General features: G+C 34.3%; 1 protein-coding gene across 14 annotated transcripts in view; it reads left to right on the forward strand.

The window, feature by feature from the left end:
• LOC132704166 (diuretic hormone receptor-like) overlaps window positions 1-21,377 on the forward strand; it is a 325,297-nt gene that overhangs the window by 250,445 nt on the left and 53,475 nt on the right. For all 14 annotated transcript variants that reach the window (XR_009619241.1, XR_009619240.1, XM_060674010.1 and 11 more), the window contains one exon: window positions 16,850-17,030. Coding sequence is in view for 12 of the 14 variants with exons in the window: in XM_060674010.1 (XP_060529993.1) it covers window positions 16,850-17,030 (181 nt within the window). In the remaining 2 variants the exon portion in view is untranslated. The remainder of the gene's footprint in view (window positions 1-16,849; window positions 17,031-21,377) is intronic.

Genomic DNA, 21,377 nt, shown 5'->3' on the forward strand with positions numbered 1-21,377 from the left:
AAAGTACTACAGTAGCCTGTGGAAGTTTGTTTAACAAATTAACAGTTGTACCCTCCTTATCTGACTTTCATGCTCTTGAATGGAACTGATCTGGGTACTCTACATGCACAGGATCATTTAAAATTTCTTTGGTTTTGTCTTCTGGATATATTAATTATTGAAGTGAAGATAAGTACAAAAAATTGCCGAAGAAAAAATGCGGATTTAGTTTGTTGCAAAACATTTTTTTTTAAATTCAGGAACTATATTATGATAAAATTGCCCGCTTCTACACGACCCTACATATGGTTATTCTATAAAGATTTTTATAATAAGCTAAGTCAAAACAAATTACAATAAAATAACACTACTTACAAGAAATGTCAATGTGTCAATGTGAAAAGGTGTTTTCTATTATATTTTTGGCCGGGATTTAGCTGAAACTCCAAACGCGACGCAGTGTTGCCAAGTCTTTCGATTTAACGTACCCCAGAAAGTGGGTGAGTTTATTTTAACTCACGGGGGGTTCAACCTTTCCTTTGCGATGATCCGCGATATAATCCAGCTACCTCAAAATTCGGGTAATGAGTTCGCGAAGATCAACTCAACAACAATGCTTATTATTTGCAACGCGACCTTGAATTATTATTAATCGTCGACTAATGGAGACGAGAGCAATTATTTCAGCAGATGGCGATTGTTTCGCCCACCGTTTTCGTTAGAACTCAACCACCCGAGATAATAACACCCTCCTACCCCGACGCCGCCGCCACCATCCAAAATTTACAAATTATTCGTCAAATTGTTCGCTACCGACGATTAATCAAGATTAACCCGGGAAGGTCGTTATCAAGTTTCCGGGTTTAGCGCAGAACTAAGAAGATAAATAGCGGCAATTCTCGAATCCAAGAATTAATGCCGGCGGGGTTGAATTAGTAAAACGAAGCGCCAGTTTTACGTCGAGGGCAAAAAAATAAACAACCCGCGCATGCTATGTGCACGTTTCCGTCGAGCAAAGATAATACAAGCGATCGCAAACTGCAAATTCCGTTCCACATTCTGGGCAGCTGAAGGTTTTATTATCAGATATAGTACGACCAAAAATATAGTATAGTGATCCTTTCGTATTTATGTACCTAATTCTCGAGCTTCGACCCTGCGAGGCTGTTTTCACTGGATATTTCAAAGGGTAAGGATAAGTACCTGTACTCTCTTTATCTTACAAGTACTGTCGCTTAACAACATTCTTATTCTTGTATTTTTGTGTCTTCTACTTTGATTTGCAAACAACAACAGCCTTTTTTAAGACTACATTCGCGGTAGATAAAGGTACATTATAAGAAAACAGATAAATATTTATTAGAATCTTACAATTAAACATTTTTTGAAGGTTCGAAAAAACGGACCCATTTGTCTTCGAAAGCTAAGCAAATTGTTTTGAATGTTTACAATTTTATAAGAAATTTCGAAGGGGAAGTAGGATATATATATATATATATATATATATATATATATATATATATATATATATATATATATATATATTATATTTCACTTTTCAAAAATGACTTTTTAAAAAATATATTTATTAACTTTAAATTAAAATAAAAATCAAAATGAAATTGGACGTAATAACCTCGTGACGAGAGAATGTTATTAGACCGTTAAAATCAAACTAAAAATGGACATAATAACCTCGTGATGAGAGAATGTTATCAGACAACGTTTTACAATAGAAATTAGTATTTATAATAAATTTATGCTGACGTTGACGGGGTCGACGGCTGCGGATGTTGCGACATATCGTTGACACGACGTTTTCGCAATCGTTGCACTCTTGCAGGTCGGTGGCATTTAACCCATGTGGACAATATGATTTCCGGATATAACAGCTCCCCCATTAAGTGAAAAGGTGGAGCCTAGCTGCAGCTTTTCGTAGACTAATTAAAGCGTAGCTTCTCGGGTAGTTACTTCTGGGTGGATGCTAGTCCGTCTTTTCGGAGTTAGTGATTTGAGTTGCATCGGGAGCAGGGGTCTGCGACTTGGCTTCGGAGGTTGTTGGGGATCGTTATCATTGGCGATGCTGAGTGTTGTCGGTTTCTTTCTCCGGCACTTGCAAACGAAATAGCAAAGTACTAAAACAGTCATTAAAATAATCGAAATAATTGTCAGCCAGTGAGAATGTTTCTGAAGGGTTGGTTGATGAAGTAGGTTTTCTAATTTTTCCGAATATTCGTGCAGCTTGTGTTGGGCCACGTTAAGGTCGTCGGTGTCGATCTTACTTAGCTTCAGGGGTTTCAACTCTGGGGGTTGAAACTTCTCTGGAATGTGAGAACAGCAATCATATGGAATCTCCACGGCGTGGCTCTTGTAGGTCACGTTCTTATATTCTTCGACAAAGTATTTAGCTCGTACTCTGGAGCTTCCAATAAATGCACTGCAATCTGCTTGTAGTTTAAGTAAAGAATTAGTTTTTAACATTTCGGCTACGAGGTCTCTTTTTCCACATTTAATGGAGATTGGTAGTGGTTCGGATACGGTAATTAACCAATAATTAAAGTCGATTTCTATAACATTGTAATCGGAGGCCAAGACGATTGAAGATTGACATGTAACAGGAACACGATCGGAATGTCTAAGCAACTGCGCTTCGCAAAGGGCTTCTCTATCGATAGGATATTGCATTAAGTTAAAACAGATTCTTTCTTTACCGCGAAGTTGTTTGCAGCTTTTTAGATCTTCAGGTAGTACATAGAGTAAAGAATCGTCATCACGCGCAATATATTTTATTGTTGATGGAATTATATGAAATAATCGTGTTCGATTGTCCAAAATTGGAATAGGTAAAACACGATACAATGTGTATATTTCAGGCTCAATTAAGGGTATTCTTAGTACAAAAACAACTTTATTTTCGGTTTGAAATGCTTTTAGCTGCATAATATCTACGTACCTTGCAATGCTCGAAGTATAGGGTGGTAGTGGTAAATTATTTTTTGTCAAGGATTTTGAAATTTCCTGAAGAGAAATGACTAAATCTCGTGGGTAAATAATAGAACTATGTAAAACTTTGATTCGTGCGAACGTGATTGCGTTTAATATATCGCTGAGGTAAGACTCTAGGTATACATAACTTTCCATAAGGCTTTCGCAAAGATTAAGTGTTTTAATTTGACTTTCGTAAAATGCTACGGTGTCCGAAATATCATAGAGAGATTTTTGAATTTGAGTTAGATCCTGATTGAAAGTTTCTTCGTCGATTCGGAAACTTTGAATTGTAGAATTAAAAGATTTTATAACAGATGATGTAACCGATATTTGATTTTTTAACAGCTTTTCGATTTCGTGTTCGTCTTTAGTTACTTTATCTATGCATTCATTAAAGTATTCGCCGTCTGTAGAGTCTAGGTTTCCGGTAATTGATTTAAAAATAGTTCCTACACCGTTAATTAAACCGCGTTTAGTTCTAAAATTAAAATTTTCAGTGTCGATAGTAATTTCTGAAAATTTTTCTTCGACTGAGTCAGCAATTCTGGTTAGAAGACTAAAATGAGTTTGGATACTTGTTTTGAAGACTGTCATCCGAGGAGAAGAATCGTCTAACATTTCTGTGAGAGAGGAAAGTATTTTATTATTATGTCGTATGGCTTCTCGCAGAGGTTCTAGTTCCTTATATACTAGCAGCGTCCATTTGTTGTTGGATATTCTTAAACTACTTTCTTCATGGTAGAAGATGCCTACTGTATTATTTACTGGAGTAATGAGGAATTGGGGTGCGACTGTAGAGATCAGTCCCAAGATCAGTACTATTTTCATTGCTGCCTTTGGAGACGGTTGATGGGTTTATCCTTGTTCCGGTACGATGGGCTGTCTTCGTTGTTCCCTAGATTTAGGGGTCGGAATCTGCCGCCACTAGTTAGAATACTCGTGTTCTAGCAACGTGAACAGATCCTACCGACTGCGCCAATTTTTATATTTCACTTTTCAAAAATAACTTTTTAAAAAATATATTTATTAACTTTAAATTAAAATAAAAATCAAAATGAAATTGGACGTAATAACCTCGTGACGAGAGAATGTTATCAGACCGTTAAAATCAAACTAAAAATGGACATAATAACCTCGTGATGAGAGAATATTATCAGACAACGTTTTACAATAGAAATTAGTATTTATAATAAATTTATGCTGACGTTGACTTTTGTATTTTTTGTTGATTACCCAGTTTTCCGCGCCGTATGTCATTAGGCTCTGTACTATGGTGTTAAATATATGTGATTTGGTGTGTCGAGTGATGTATCTATCCCAGAGTATTGGATTTAGTTGTCTGATACAGTTTCGCGTCTGGCCTAGTCTACTGTTCATTTCTTCCTCTGTTGTCCCTTTTTGAGATATTATGAAACCTAAGTATTTGAAATTTTTGGTTCTCTTTATTTGATGATTTTCATCGACTTGTAGGTAGTTTTCTCCATCTTCTGTTGTTGCTAGGTATTCCGTTTTCGAAAAATTTATTTCCATTCCATTTATATGAAAAAAAATGTTAAGTAGGAGCAGCAATAAAAACAAGTGAGATGACCAAAGTTCCGAAGTCAACTGTAAGAAAAATTGTTGCAAATGGGATAGTCAAGAGGATAGTGAGAGAAGATGCGAGTTTTTAAAGAGCAACACGCAGATCTAATCAGACGTACAATCTACGACGTTTTTAAAATGAATAGTGTTTTAAGACTAGAAGAACTGCTTAAAAATGTATTAACAGACATTAGTTGTGCCAAAGAGTCGTTGGTTAGTTTAGTTAGGTAGGCTTAGCCTATTATTTAAGCCTGTTATTAAGAAGAGTGTACAACGAAAATTTGTAAATGCTCTAAATTATAGTTCTAATATAAACAGAGACATTTCTTTTGTTATAGTGAAAACCTTCATTTTTATTGCTTACTTAGTACTTATCACAGAGTAGAGAACGCCGATCTTGATCTATGTGCTCTGAGTTTTGAAACCATTAAACGACACTTAAGACGGAATACCCATTAGCATACTGTAATAAAACTCAGTAATTAGCTCTTGATTAGCTTTAGCTGGTAAAACATAATTTAAACTAGTCCACTGACAAAGTTTTTTGTGACATTTTGTGGTTTCCTTTTACTGAACAGCTGCGTCCGTCTGTAGGAACAACTTGTTTATAAATAAATAAATAAATAAAAGGAGAGGTAAGCATATAGAACATAATTTGAAATACAAATTGCTTGTTAGTTTATAAAGTTTGTTACTAAACTAAAACAAACTATTTTTGGTATAGTTTTGATTTAAAATATGGGATTTAGGTATAGGACATACTTAATTTAAAATGGAGTACTTTGTTTGGTCAATGGAATGAAGTAAAGAAGCCAAAAATTACAGGGTGTTTTATTCCCAAATAAGCGATATGTTGTTTATTTATTTTTAAAAAATTGGTACAGCTGGACACCTTGTATTACCTACCTACCTTTGCTTAAATCTAATATTAATTTTGAACGCCTTGCTTTATGGAGCCCATACTGATTGAATCAAACCAAAAAAACAGAATTGAAAAACATGTGGTGATATATAGAGAGTTTCATTTAAAAATACATAAAATTATTACTTTTTTGCTCACCCTGTATAACTAATGATGCAAATATGGTTAATGGTATCTTTTACCTTTTTTGAGCTATCTTAGCCGTACGCCTTGTTGAAGCGCTCTGTATGATTTAAAATTTTTCATGAAAGGACAAATAAGTATGACTCCCCATGGTAACTATTAATTAACTAACTAATTACTAATATGTTTTTCTACATTCTTAAACCCATTAAATGCAAAAGAGTATCCAATAACCTTCCAAAAGTTACATAAATTTTTCTTCTCAGTTGATTGGTTTTTTATACATTTTTGAAGTTCATTCTATAACAATGAGGTCATATTTTTACCCTGTAAAAAAATGTAAGGCAATTACCAGAATTAATTAAGTACCTACCTGGAGTAATAGTGACAAATCCGTACACAATAAACATAACCAAAAAAAATGTCATTGTAATTATCATCCCTGAAAGCGATGTGTTCCTTTTTTTTACGGAATGTCCAGTTCATTCGTTGACGTATATCGAAAGCGGTAAAAATAAATAAGAACTACAAGTTCAGATTTTCACGAAATTGTATATTTTTACATGACAATTGTTTCGACAACACCGTGTCTTTATCAAATGTAATATTTACAAACTACCTGTTACTATATATACCGAAAAATGACCATAAAACCATAATTAATGTTGTTGTGAGAATTTAAGTTCAATATAGCAGAGGTGTTTAAATCTAATTGATCATTAAGCAATACATTTGAATGTCTCATTTTGTGAATCTCCATTGCTTCCAATAAATTTCTACTTTTTGTGGCTGTATGTAAAATATCAAAATTGTCGTCAAAAATGTGTTTTTCTGTGTTTAAGTGTGTAGCATAATTAGAATCCAGACTATTGTTTCTAAATGCTCTTTTATGTTCGTTAATGCGTTTCTTGAAGGATCTACCTGTTTGTGCAATATAAATTTGAGGACAAGATCCGCATTTCAACCTGCAGGCACCTGATTTTTGAGAGTTTTTAGTGTGGAGTTAGTAATTACTTCCTTGACTTGTCTTTAATATAACTCGGTAGGATCGTGTTTGATACATTGGAAAAGTTCTGGTTTAAGAAAATTGTTGGTTTTTGAAATATATTCTGGGAGATCGATAGCTATGACTGTCTTTCCTTTATCTGCACGTATAAATATTATGTTATTTTCAGAAGCTTTGTTTTTGATAGTTTTTACTAGTGACATTTGAGAAATTTCTTTGTGTTTGTTTTTATCTATTAATTGAGAATTTATTATATTCGCTAATACATGTTTGTTTAAATTAGAATCGTTAATGTCCTTTATTGCTAATTCACAATCGATCCATAAACAGTCTAAGTCTCTATTAATGTACGAGTGTTGTACGTTAAAGTTGAAACCTTTTTCCAGAAATTCATCTTCATTTTTAGAAAATGTTGTGTCTGTTAAGTGTATGAACCTGTTGTAAAATTGGTGATTTGTAATAACTGACTTGCTCTCAGCTATTTTTGAATTAGAAATTAATTTGTCTAACTTTGGTTTTTGTTTAATACACTTTTTATTAATGGTAGATGAAATGTCTGTTCGAACTTTATAATCAAATGTGTCAAATTCTAGGGGATTAAGTCTATGAGACAATTCAGAATGTATTACCTTTACATAAATGTTGTTAGAATCCCGTTTTCTATACTCGTGTCTTCGAAACCGGTGGAATATTTTCCTCCCCTTGAATTATAACGGCAAAGTGCGCAGCGCCGTAATAAATAAAATTAAAAGCGAAGCGGTTATGATTCATCGGTGATAGGCGTCAAACCGCTGCGTGTTGTTATAAGCTCGGTGTGTCGTTTCTTATTTTCCGCTTTGTTAGCGCAAATTGATAGCGATAAATAACACGGAATCGAACGTAAATAAACAAGGCCTCGTGGGGGGATTTATTGCCGTCTATGGACAGCTACCCTCCCCCAGGAAAGACTCTAACGGATCTCCATTACTAGAACTTGAACAACGTAAATAAGATTGTGCGGGCCACCTTAATGGGATTTCATTTGAAACGGACACGCGATGAATTGAAATACCGGCCGAGGAGATGACGTGCTTAGTTCCGATTCGAATTATTATCTCGCATTTATACAATAATTTATCCAAGCACTTCGTTAGTAGTTGTGCAAAATGCCTTTCGGCGAATTAACATTCCGAACATTAGTCTTTATGGGCATAAAAATGCGATCCTATGCTCTTGTTTTTGAGACATCAGTGCTCATAGAACCTCGCTTTGCTGACAAAATGGTTATGAATTTTGAAAAACAGCCAATTTTTCTATGGCGGTTTTGCAATCGTTATTATTTAAATTAAGGTGAATGAGGACTAGTAGCCACCGAAATTATAGTTTTACCTTATAATTAAATAAAACACGACTCCATTCATACTAGCAGTTTCTTTCACCGACCGACATACAACGTATTCCAGATTCACTTAACTACTTAGGAAACTTAGTGCATTTGATAATTGATTTCGGATTTAAAATCGGTCAATTGGTTTGAGAAAACTAACTGAAATGATTAAATTGACAGCTGTCAAAATGTGACTGTACAGACACTTTTTTCAGAATTGTGAGATCGTATTTTTTTTTATCTCGCAACCCGCCTTAACTTTTATTTTCTTTTGGTCGCTCTATTGAATGTTTCTATTTTTGGAAACAGCGTAAAATTTCTAGTCAATTGATGTCTCACAAGTGCTCAAAAGATTTTATCACGCTTCTAAAGTCGGGTCTAAATTATTTTATAAGCAAACCATGACTTTAATAACTAGTACGTGTTCTCCTATTAAAATCAAAATTGTAACACTATTCGAGTCCGATATCTTAGCGTCCTAGGTTCCTAGATTTCTTCCTCTTAGGTTACACAAAATATGAGGTCGTCTCAAACCAGGCACCACAGAATTCTATAGGGCAATCACTAGGGAGAGGAGGGGTCACTAGCCCATATCCATTCCGGCCCTTAAAAATGACAAATGCCAAGTGATACTCAATGATTAAAATATAACTGAAGAGTGGAAAAAGCACTTCAAGGATCTTCTGAATATAAAGAAGGACGAACCATGTAAATAAGAAACATATTCTACAGCGGATCTGCTAGTCGGTACAACTGGTTCTGAGAACGTATCCGTGGAATAATAAAATACCAGAAAGATGGAAGGAAAACATTTACAGAGGAACCCCCTAATAAACACTGCCGACAAAATTACAAAATACTCCCAAATATTTTACTATACAGACTAACCCCCTATACGAAGAAGAAGCTAGTTTTAAACCATACAAGTCAATAGACTAACTCTTCACACTAAGACAGCTCCCATGAAAATAACCTCTTCATAGACTTGCGACAGGGAGAGAAGCCAAATCTTGAACGCGATGGCCGAATTTTCAATACCAAAAAAGGTTAAACTATGTAGACTGTATTTACACTATACTTATTATTATTGTTATTAACTACTAACAATGATAGTTTCCAAATTATTGCTAGCATAGGCAGACGACATTGATCTAATAGTGGAGCGCCGTAAGGCATAAAAATGGTAAAATCTCGGAACCCAGGGCCAATCAATCTATATAACAAGTGTTTGACTGCATTACTAAAACCTCAAATAAAAATGTTTTTTATATGTAATAAATTATGTTTGCAGAGTAAGTTCAATGTTAATTTATTATATTTTTGCAAAAAAATGATTTACAAAAGAAAAAAATTAACCTTAACTATATCGATTATTCTTCATTATTGTCGTCGTCGTCGTCGATTTCGTTGATTGATTGTAGGTAAAGGATTAGTACAGCTATCACCATTGCATTCTAAGCATGCTGCAGTGCAGTTTAATCCACTTTTCCTGCACCCACAAGATGCTCCACATCCTGTTTTGCATGCGCAAAAAATAATTTTTAGTAAAGATTCTGGAGCTGGTCGCTGCGTCATTGTTTGCGGTATCAATATTCCGCGTTCATTTCTCCAACCCCATTCTTCTGGTAATATTTCTTTTCCGAACCATGTTTGAACTTGTAAATATACTCTTTTGAAGTGTTCAAAAGCGGCATCTGCAGTAGGTGGTAAAGACGGCAGTTTAATGCAGGTATTTTTGGCAGTTGCTTTCAAAAAAGAGTTATATCTCAATGCATTAAGATCTTTTACTTTTTGGGGGCGTTGTATAAAGCAAGAGTGCATGTAACACCAGCTTTAAAAATTTTATCGATGTCTTTGCATTCATTTTTAAAAACTGTCGCAGCATTTCGCAAGTCCGTTCGTTTTTCGAAATGTTTTGCAAACACGTTTTTGCCACGTTGAAAAAAAGCTGACGTACTTCATATTGTTGTTTTTTAAAACATATCTATGATTATATTAAATCTAAATTTACTGGAGAATACAATATTATCCTCATAATGGTTCATTAACCTCATTTTTATCGTTTTATCATCAGGAATATGATCAATTCTCACAATACTTTTTAATTCTGCCAGTGAAAACTGGCAGTCATCATTTTCTTCAATATATTTGAAAATCTGCTCCATTGCTGCATCTTCTTCTATTGTGACTGGATGAATTTTGTTAGCCCTATAACAATCCGCGTGATACTTACGTCCTGAGCTACTAGATCTAACACACCTACAATTCTTTTATGGATATTGCGACAATATTCGCTTTTCTTTTCGCTTATCAAAATTAAAATAGTTTGCTTGAACTCAGAAGTAGTTACGTAGCTGATTTGCTGTCTTACCGATTTGGACTTTCTTCTTTCCTTCATTTCATCCGCTTCTTTTTCACATAAAAAGCACTTATTTTTCCAATCAAAATCAACAGAAGTAGCCGTTCGCAGTTTTCTTTTAGGTGGAGAGCATGTTGATGTGGTGTTCTTTTTTTAAAATAAGCATTAATACATCCTTTATTGATATATTTTTGTCTGCATACTGAATGCACGTAGACAAATTTGCAAGCATTTAAATACTGAGAAAGTCCATCCCCTCTTTCCACAGAAGCAGCTTTCAGTGTTGGTATTCCTGTAGTGACTTTTATAATATCTCTTAGGTTTCTGTTAGGGCTCGCGTTAACAATACCCAACAGCTGCTGTTGCCCTCTCTATTCCCCTCCCCTCCCTTCATCGTTATACCTGCAGTCCCTTGAGACCCAAGATGAAGTTTGTAATAGTTCCTCTTTTTAAAATCTAATTTTACACTAATATAACTTAAGGAAAACTCCAAAATATTAATAATTATCTATAATAATTATTAAAAAATTAAGATCGCACAAATTTAAAAAGATTTATTGACTGGCCCTGGATTCCGAGGTATAAACCTTACGGTGCTCCACTATAAACTATAAAAGGCAAAACGTAACAACCCATTGTTGTAGCGCTGTTGATCAATATGTTTAAGAAGTATGCACTTTTTTGTTGAGAAAGTTAGTAGAATAAAATTATTTAATTAGTAACCTACAGGATCGTATTAAATATATTTTAGTACCGTTAATCGCTATAAAAGTAAAAAAAAATCGTCTAGGTGTAACAAAGAGGGTTCGGCGTGGGTGTGGTGGGGAATTTTACTTTCAACCTCTTTTCAAAACACTCATTTGCGAAACTTAGACTTTCTAATATATAGGTTAAAAAATATTGACGCTGTTGGTCCATTATTTTTAAGCACTGACTTATTATTTTTTCTTTCTCTGCCAATATTGCTTTACGTTATTTTTATCGAACGTGAAAATATCAGTTCCGCTCCGAAAACCCGCGGAAATGGAACTCTAGAATAATTCGGGAGGGAGGAACCGCAACTTACCAATTACGTACAAATTATGCGAGTGTAAGGAAGAACTTCGCAAAGCAAACGTTAAAGAACGACGAGAGCCCTTTAGAAAAAAAAAACAGTCTTTCGTCTTTGATTAATGTTGCTTTTTATTTAAACGAAAATTTCCGCTTCTGTTTTTATCCACGCTTTCCGAAGAGACCTTTGCTTGTCTCACTCTTTCCGACTAAAAAAGATGTTTTTCACATAAACATTCGACATAAAGTCTCAATTTCAAAACCATTTTCGGCAAACTACAATGACTGTTGGACCTAGATACCTAAGTTTGAAAATACTTGTTTCAACCCAACATTAACTAATAAAATAGCTAACATACAATAATTAAATCCTAATTAAAATCAGAAAAGTGAAATTAAGTAAATAAATAAGATTAAGATTAATATATTTTTGGTTAGTCTTTTAATTTTCCTTACATATACAGGTAGCAGATTATGAAATTTTGGGCCTAAATAAATTATCTGTTGATTAATAGCTCGGCTACGTTAAGGGCGACAACAGTTCTGTGAATATTAGCTCTATGTGTATGGACGTACTCAAGATAAACAATGTACTAACACTGCAAAAATTCGTATAAAAAAGTGACGCAGCGGCAGTAAAATTTCGGTCTTTTAAACAGAGTATGTTTTCAGCACTTCTAAATACAAAAAAAAGTATAAGATTAGATGATATCGAGAATAAATAAATATAAAAACAGAGAGGAATAAAAAATAAAAAAAAATGGAAGATATAGAACAAATTGAAGTAGTGGTTATTATCATGAATCAGATAATACCTTTAATCTTTTGTTTATAGTCCTAAATTGATAGTCCAAAAAAAAGTCTTTAAAATCTTTAAATGCCAAATTTATGAATCAAATTCAAAGTCTTTTTAATTAACTTTTTTTTAAAATAAGAGCGCCACACCAAGAACCACAAATTTGTTGATAGTGTTCTCCATAATTTTCGTCCATTGGCAAAACTAGCCGTAGTCATAAGTGCACATGATCAAAGAAACATCGACAATGATGGAACCATAATGGAACCCTGAACAAGTTCCTAAACTTAATTTCCTAAACTTTAATTTACATTTACAAAAGTTGGATCAACTTATCGGCTAAGCCTCCAATTTCTTTTTTTTTGGTCTACTAAAAACGAAATAGACATATTATGGCACATTGATCAGCCTTTCTCTTTCTCAAAATATCATCTCAATACCCACCGCTCTCTACTACATGATTCAATTAAAGTTTGAAGCCGTTATCTCAAAATATTCGCATTTTTCGCCAACATGGGAATCAGCAGACCTAAAAAAGCAATTTTTTGGATACATAAATTAAGAATGCGGCACATCCAAAAACATGTACTCAAACGCACTCACACAATGAGACTCAATCCGGGTTACACCGGAGACCTGCGGTATACCGGGTGACACAAGAAAGTGGGAACAATCTACGACTTTTAAACGGCTTGAGATAGCGATTTGAAATTTGGATGGGTTAATATAGGCACTTCCGCTTTGATTTTTGGATTTAGGAGATCATTCTATATAGGATAGGACGATTTTCCTCTTTTTTTTTTGATTTTTAAAATCTTCATTTAATTTTTGGGAAATCTGTCTAGGAGGCTGTGACCACCATAATTACTATTAACCGGGTCACCTGATCATGGAAAAAATTGTAAATGAAACTTTTCTATACTTGTCTAATTTTTCAGAATAACCTCGTTTTTTCAAATAGCACCCCAGTGGGAACACACACTTTTTAAAATCAGTACGCTTTTGAAGCATTTTAACACGAAAATTTTCAAAATCTGTTAAAAAATACATTTAATAAAAACATTTTTATAAAAACAAAATATTACTTAGGTGGCTTTGCTTATATTCATCAATTCGGCATGATTGAAAATTCTGACAGTATACATTTCTATCTGATTATCGATTTTGTCGTGGTATCGATTTGGATTATCATGGAAAACAATTATCAATTTACGAATGGAGAAAAAGTGGATATATTTCTGATATATGGGGAATGCAGAAAAAAATCTCGACAGCCCGTTATCCGAGACGACGCCTTCCTGCACATTCTTTCTTTAGAAAGCTGGAATTGAAATTCTAAATAATCTATATGATAATTTTATTGTAAGTGAAGAAATGGAAATCAATGTTGTGGGATACGTCAAAGTAAATCCAGTTGCGTCGCTAAGAGAAATAGTATTAGAATTAGACATCTCAAGAGAATCTGTGAGGAGAATTTTAAAAAAACACGGCTATCATTCTTTTAAGTATAACCTTCAACATTTTTATGAAGCTGACTTTGTAAGAAGATTTCAATATTGTAATTGGCTGTTAGATAAACATGACGAGAATAATAATTTATTTAACGTAATTTTCTTTAAATAATCACGGACAGTATCAAGAACGGTTCCGAATCAATGTTTGGGCAGGAGTGATAGGAAGGCGAATTATTATTTGATCTGTTTTTTTTTCATGGTGCCTCAATTGGTGCACGATATCTACAATTCCTAAGATATGAAATTGAAGACTTTTGTGGATAGACTAATCTCAACATACGGTCCAGTGAATTGACCCCCACGGTCACCGGACTTGACACCTTTAGATTTTTTTGTTTGGGGGTATGTGAAAGACCGTGTTTATGTAACTCCAGTGTTCGACCTACAAGAAATACAGCGGAGAATATCGGTTGCATTTGATAGTATAACTCCAGAAATGTTATGAAGGATTAGAGCGAATGTAATTTCTAGAGTCAGGAGGTATTATATACAAGAAGGACGACATTTTGAAAAATCGCACTTATTTAATTCAAATAAATACAAAACTCCAGTTCCAAAATAAATGAATGTGATGTTTTGTGTCAATGTAAAACTTGTCTTACAGTAACACATGTGGATATACCACTTTCAAATCGATTCTACCGACATTGTTGAGGTTTTGTTTTTTTGTAAAAGATTTTCAAAATATTTTGTTGAGTTATCCCAAAAAGTGACAGATTTGAAAAGAAAAAAATTTTCTATTCTCTTGTTCTTCTGAGTTTTAGGTAAAACGTGCTTGTAGCTTATAACGTACGTATACATACAATACTTACGTTAGTTTTTGACCCGTTTTCCAGAAGCATATCAACTTTTTACCATAAAACACATTTTCAACAAAAAATTCCATTCATTGAATCTCAGAAAAAACTCTCCCATGATTTTCTTTTATATACTAATCTGTTTTTTTCTTTCCACTGTATGAGCTTGTCGAGAGTTTCTTCTGCATTTTTAATCTTACCGACTTGACAATTAATAATGAATACAAGCAAAGCCACCTAAGTAATATTTTGTTTTTATAAAAATGTATCTATTTATTTGGTTTTTTCCTTCCTGTGTGCTTATTTTTTAACGGATTTGGAAAATTTTTGTGTCAAAATGTTGCAAAAAAAGCACTGGTTTTAAAAAGTTTTTGTTCCCACTAGGGTGCTATTTGGAAAAACTAGATCTTAAAAAATTAATAGTTCTTTACATTAAATGCTATATGCTATTAAACAGTACAGAAAAGTTCATTTACAATTTTTCCTATGATCAGGTGTGCCGGTAAATAGTATTTATGATCGTCACAACCTTCTAGATACAATTTTCAAAAATTAAAAAGAAAAAAACAAAGAAAAAGAGAATATATAGAATGATCTTCTGAAACCAAAAATGCAAAAAAGTATACGTTGTGCCATTTAAAATTCGAAACTTGGACATTCAGCCTATATTAACCCTTCCAAATTTCAAATCACTATCTCAAGCCGTTTAAAAGTTATAGAGTGCTCCCACATTCTTGTGTCACCCGGTATATCATTAAAAATTAATGTCGGCTCAAAATTAAAAATGTCACGTTCGTTAGATCGTCGGTTCTACTATACTTGACTATCTTGCTGGTGTTGAATATGGTAACTCTAATGAGCGTATATTTTTTAACTTCCCTATCCACTATTGTTATTTTTTAAAAATTCTACCCGATTATCAAGTTTTCAGCTCGTTAATAAACTCGGAATATCGTGATTTGAGGCTTTTTAAAAATTCCCGACTTAACGACCAACCCATGTCATCGATATGGATGACTTTATTGCCTCATGAAGCTAAAAGCTCTGGCAGTTTGGTTTTTATTTACAACCGCATTTTCCCCCATTCTTATTTTTGAAAGCGAGGATGACTGTTGTTGCTTGCCAACGGGCGGAACGTCAGCCGTGACCTTGCACCAATTTACGCATGCAAAATGTTAGAACATATTCACTCGTCTGAATAAATTGAAAATTAAACAAAACCAGGAAATAGAAATAACCATTTAAATACTGTTCAGGTACGTTTCAGATAATCATATAAATTCTGCAATATGAAAATAGATGGCCCCAGGCTGTGCAACTTGACAGTCTGACTGATATTCTTTTAGTCTTTTAGTCTGCTTGATATTTTTGCTCGATAGAACGTAAAGTTAAATTCGTCATTAAAGCTTCACCCCTTCCATAATCCATAGAAAGGCAGTCACTTCTCAAAACTCTAAAATGCCTAGACTCTAGGCTTTTCCTAAAATTCACAAAACCAATCTACCTCTTCGACACAGTTGGTACCAGTATACTCTTCGGCAAACTATCAAGCCTCAATTTTAAAACCTTTCACCACAAGTTGCAGTTGGGTGCTCAATTCTCCTAAAAAGCATTAATTTAGATCTAGACGACATTCTACTTAGTTTTGAGGTTGAATATCTTTTATTTAAATCATTGCAGTGGAGGAGGGCGACAGATTAAGTGAGGCCCCAAAAAATCATAACACAAAATATGCGATTTGAGGATTATTTATACAATTTTAAACACTGTAGATATCATTTTAATGGAACTTTTATTAGGGGATAGTATTCTGCTAGGACTATTATTTTTTGAACACCAATTCCTAAATTGGCCTAAAAACGAGCGATGACCATGATAGAAAGGGACCAATTGCAATAAAATTTCGAATGGTTGGTTTGTTTATATATGAGTTTGTATGGGTTTATGTGGATATAGTATTTTTAAATTTTGCTAGTTTGAATGCACAATACAACATTATACTTTGATTTATTGATATCTGGTTCCTTACATATTTTGAATTCAATTAGACCTTCTACTAATAAGGGCTTTCCACATTGCAATCTGAATACGATAAAATGAATTTCTTGTTAAGATGTTGGAAAATAAACAGAAATAGTTGATCTGCTGAATAAATTTTATTCGTCAAGACGCTCCCCACTGAATAATCCAGATCACTAAAATAAAAAATCATTTGTTTCTTGTTGACGTTTGTTGTATTTCTAGTTGTTTATTGCCAGCAGCGTCCCCGCTCCGCACCCTTTAGAAATGAGTTTCAGTAATTTATTTTCAAATTAAAGGCCGCTATTTGTTTCAGATTAAGTAAATCTTTATATTGTTTTTCTTTCAGAAAACGCTACACGGAAGTGTTTGTGGAACGGCACTTGGTCGAAAACGAACTACAGCCAGTGCAAGGAAATCGATCCTTTTCCAGTGGACATCGTCAACACCCAGGTCAACATTTACGTCACGGGATTCGTGCTGAGTGCTTTTACTCTAGCGATAGCAATATTTATTTTCACCTACTTCAAGTAAGTCTCTTCAACTGGTATTGGTATTGATACTCGCAACAAGACTTGGTGTTTCCAGGCTAAATTTTAAAATTTCTCCTTTCAACTCGAAATTTTAGTGTAAAATTTCGAGTTATATACGGGATGTGTTCAAAAAGTACGTCGACTTTTGTACTGGGGCATACTACTATGTACTACATGGTGGTCCAAAGTCGAGGCACCTCTATGGCTTCAAGCATTTGCTGCATAGTTAGTCCAAAACGGGCTCGATATTCGAGAGAAGTCAGAAACTGAAAACCGCATCGTGATATGTCAAGGCGTTTTTGAGCTATATGGGCTTGTGTATCATAGCAATTGTTTTTATTTGATCATAGCTACCTAGATAGATACCGTAAAACTGCATAGATCAGAGTTAAGTACAGCCTACTACTGCTACTTCATAAAACAAATACAAAAATATGGAAGTACGGAAAAATACGCTTAAAATATTATAATATACTGATCAAAAATTCAGTAATATTACCACAACAGAGAACTCCTATTGTTTTCAAAGCTACTGCGATGATTATTTCAAAAAGGTCAAAATTAAAAATATCACCAACTTTGTGTTAGTGTCTTTCAACAGGCAGGTCTCTCTATATTTTTTAAAGACATGTGGTCTATATTATTAAGAATATGAATATTTTTTTAAAGTTTTTCCATTTAAGGACCTTATTTACAAAATTCTTAAATTATGAATGTAAAAGAATTTATGTCTTATTGGAAAATAATTGTCAATTAAGCCAAAACGGTAAGTCAGAGACCCGTACTACGTTATATAATTGAAATTGCTATTAAAGTGGCTATCATTTTGTGACATTTTGTGAAACATGGCAATAACGCATCTTTTAGGAAAATATTTTGAATTTGATCACTATTTTCGTAAAAAAATAAATAATGTAGGGTATTCTATTAAAAAAAAATTTAACTTTGTTTTACCACAATAAAGTGACGATTAGGAAAATAAAAAATAATAAAAGTCATTTTAATAGAAACAACGTTTCTATATAAATTGTTTTTTTAATCCCCGTAGGTTTAGAGATAAGGGATAGGCCCCTTTTAAATACGCCACCCTGTACATTATCTGCTGTTTCCAAGATATCAATTTTAAAATTTAAACTTGTAAGGAACTAAGAGAAATGTGTATTTTTAAAACAACGCAAAGTTTCCAGATTAGAAAACGGTATTTAAATCACGCATCCCTCTCATTTTAAAAGATCGTTTGTGGTGGGTCAGCATCGAAGCAAAAAATAAAACGCAAACGACTCGTCTCCGCTCTACATAAAAATTTTACGACGCAAGTTCATGGCAAGTGTATCGGAATGTTCCAGAATAGGTTACGGCTTTTATAAAAGCAGTCTCGAAATAATATCCGCGAAAAGACCTTGTACACTGACGTTATTAAAAATAAATGAAGACTTCGTTTCGGCGCCAGACATATTTACCCTTCGGCCCTTTGATACGCGTCGTTGGTTAGATGCCTCGATTTAATTTTTCCGGGGAAATTAAAAATAACGACCAATTTCGAAGTTTATCTCTAACTCGTCCGCCACGTGCGTTTTTCTGACTAAGGCGAGGTTGGTAAGGCGTTAGACTAGCCAATTCGACTTACCTAAAGTTGTGGGTGAGAAAAAAAATCGTCTAAATAATTTAGTACATTTGATTCGCAGTCTAAATAATAGCAACAGTAAAATAGTAATAATATATTTTTTCTACCCCCGTCTGTAAAATACCTAATTACACACCGATCTAGCTTGCGGGAAGCGTCACTTTACCACGTCAGTTTCGTTTGCCACGGATCCGAGTCACTTCGGACATTTCCGGGATTTTACCGCACGGGTTTGGGAGCAATCGGATGTTTTCGGAGATTTTGCCGCACAGCTTGAATTTTGACGTTTGTAAATTCAGACGATCATGTCAGTGAATGTATTCGTGTTATCGTGCGAAAATGTACCCAAAAACTAACGGTCGTAGAAAAAGTATAGTATGCAACACGTTCGGTAAACTTTTTAACTCACTCGTTTATTAAACACTCGCTCCGCTCGTGTCAAATAAACTCGTGTGTCAAATGCTGTTTACCGCACTTGTTGCATAATACACTATATTAGTTCCAAATGTATAAGGTTGTTCGGAAAGTCATTTCTTTTTTTCCCGTCAGAGGACTTAATTACGTTTTTTCGAAACCAACTTCACACTTAAGCCGCATAACCATTATATGTCTTGAGAGCTGATATTGCAAGGCTTGTGTGTGAAAAAGTTCTATTAATTCTACGCAGTAGTTTTTGGTTGGTGCCCTTTTAAATATGGAGAGCAATAAGCAGCATTTTCGTCATATTTTACTTTTTTACTTCAGAAAAGGTAAAAATGCTGTCCAAGCGAGAAAAAAATTGACGGATGTGTATGGAGAAGGCGTGTTAACAGTACGCCAGTGCCAGAACTGGTTTGCAAAATTTCGATCCGGCAAATTTGATGTCGAAGATGCACTACGGTCTGGAAGGCCGGTCGAAGCTGACAAAGATGCGATAAAGGCATTAGTTGATGCAAATCGGCGAATAACCACACGAGAGATCGGTGAGAGATTAAATTTGTCGAATTCGACTGTTTATGGCCATTTAAAAGGCATGGGCTTAACCTCGAAGCTCGATGTGTGGGTGCCCCATGTCCTTACGGAGCGAAATTTGTGTCGTCGCGTTGACGTGTGTGATTCGCTCCTCAAACGTCAAGAAAATGATCCATTTTTGAAGCGGATTATTACTGGGGACGAAAAATGGGTTGTATACAACAATGTTAAACGCAAGGGGTCATGGAGCAGAAAAGATGAACCGGCTCAAAGCGTGTCAAAAGCCAACATTCACCAAAAAAAGGTGATGCTCTCCGTTTGGTGGGATGTCAAAGGAATCGTTTTTTTTGAGCTTTTGCCGGACAATACAACGATTAATTCAGAAGTCTATTGTCATCAACTGGACAAATTGAATGATTCACTTAAAGAGAAGAGGCCCGAATTAATCAACAGGAAGGGTGTAGTGTTCCACCAGGATAATGCGAGACCTCACACAAGTTTGGTCACTCGCAAAAAACTTTTACAGCTTGAATGGGACGTACTGCAACATCCACCATATTCTCCAGATCTGGCGCCTTCCGACTACTATTTGTTCCGGTCCCTGCAAAATTTTTTGGATGGCAAAACCTTTACCTCAAATGAAGATGTCAAAAACCACCTGAACCAGTTTTTTGCCAGCAAGGACCAAAACTTTTATGAGAGGGGAATTATGTTACTGCTAGAAAGATGGCAAAAGGTGTTGGACCAGAATGGCCAATATATAATTTAATAAAATATTTATTCATTATACGAAAACTGTCTTTCATGTTCCCCAAAAAAAACGAAATGACTTTCCGAACAACAAAATACATACAAAAAGGACATAAAAATTTTACCATTGATTTTGTTGAGAGACTGCCATAGCAACGGATGTATTTTGTCCTAAAGTTTAAGAAATGAAAAGTTCCCTGACAGCTGACGTCCCAATTTTCAACCGGTTTTGGCCTAAAATTTTCGGACTGAATCAGCCTCGTGTCTGAAATGGTCTCCGAAAATGTTTCTTCATGATAATAACTACGACCGATAATTGTTGCGGTTGGTACTGTTATTTGTGAAATAAATAAAACTGATTTTGTTAAATGATCCACATTCTGCAATAAAATGAATTCTCTTTTTTTCACAAAAACCTACCACAATTGTCAAACTTTTAACAAAGGCCTACTTTGCAGTTTATGATGAATTAACAAGATGGGCATGGTAAACATGGTAAACATTTTTTAATTCCATTTTCCTCGAAAATGATCCATCCTAGTGATATCGCTATCGAAAAAGTTATTGCAGTTGTCGTTGCCTGTATTACCTGTGCCCCTCAAAATTTGCGCCCCTTACCAAAATTTGACATTTATCATTTTAGAATCAAATTTCAAAACTTTCTCAACAAATTTAAATAAAACACTATTCTCAAGTCTAGTATCTTTAATGCCTATGACTCCGTTAAGGGGCGGCATGTACACTCGTCACAAAAAATATCGCATAATTATAAAAAATTAAGGAAGTTTTGAACTGCAAATACTATTTATAAATCTTCTAAATTCCTCCTGCGTCGGTTCGATCGAACTTGCTTTCAAAAGTAAATCTATCTTTTTTTTTCTCCCATATATTTTATGCCTTTTGTTTTGTCCGCTTCAAACCTTCATTTTTCCTTTTATAATAATTAATATCTCGTCAGGTAAATTCCTCTGCCTAAACTACCAAATCCAAGGAATTTTAACATCAGATCAATCAGTTTC

Source organism: Cylas formicarius, unplaced genomic scaffold (assembly GCF_029955315.1).
Source record: "Cylas formicarius isolate icCylForm1 unplaced genomic scaffold, icCylForm1.1 PGA_scaffold_6__28_contigs__length_40554024, whole genome shotgun sequence".
NCBI classification, from domain to species: Eukaryota; Metazoa; Arthropoda; class Insecta; order Coleoptera; family Brentidae; genus Cylas; species Cylas formicarius.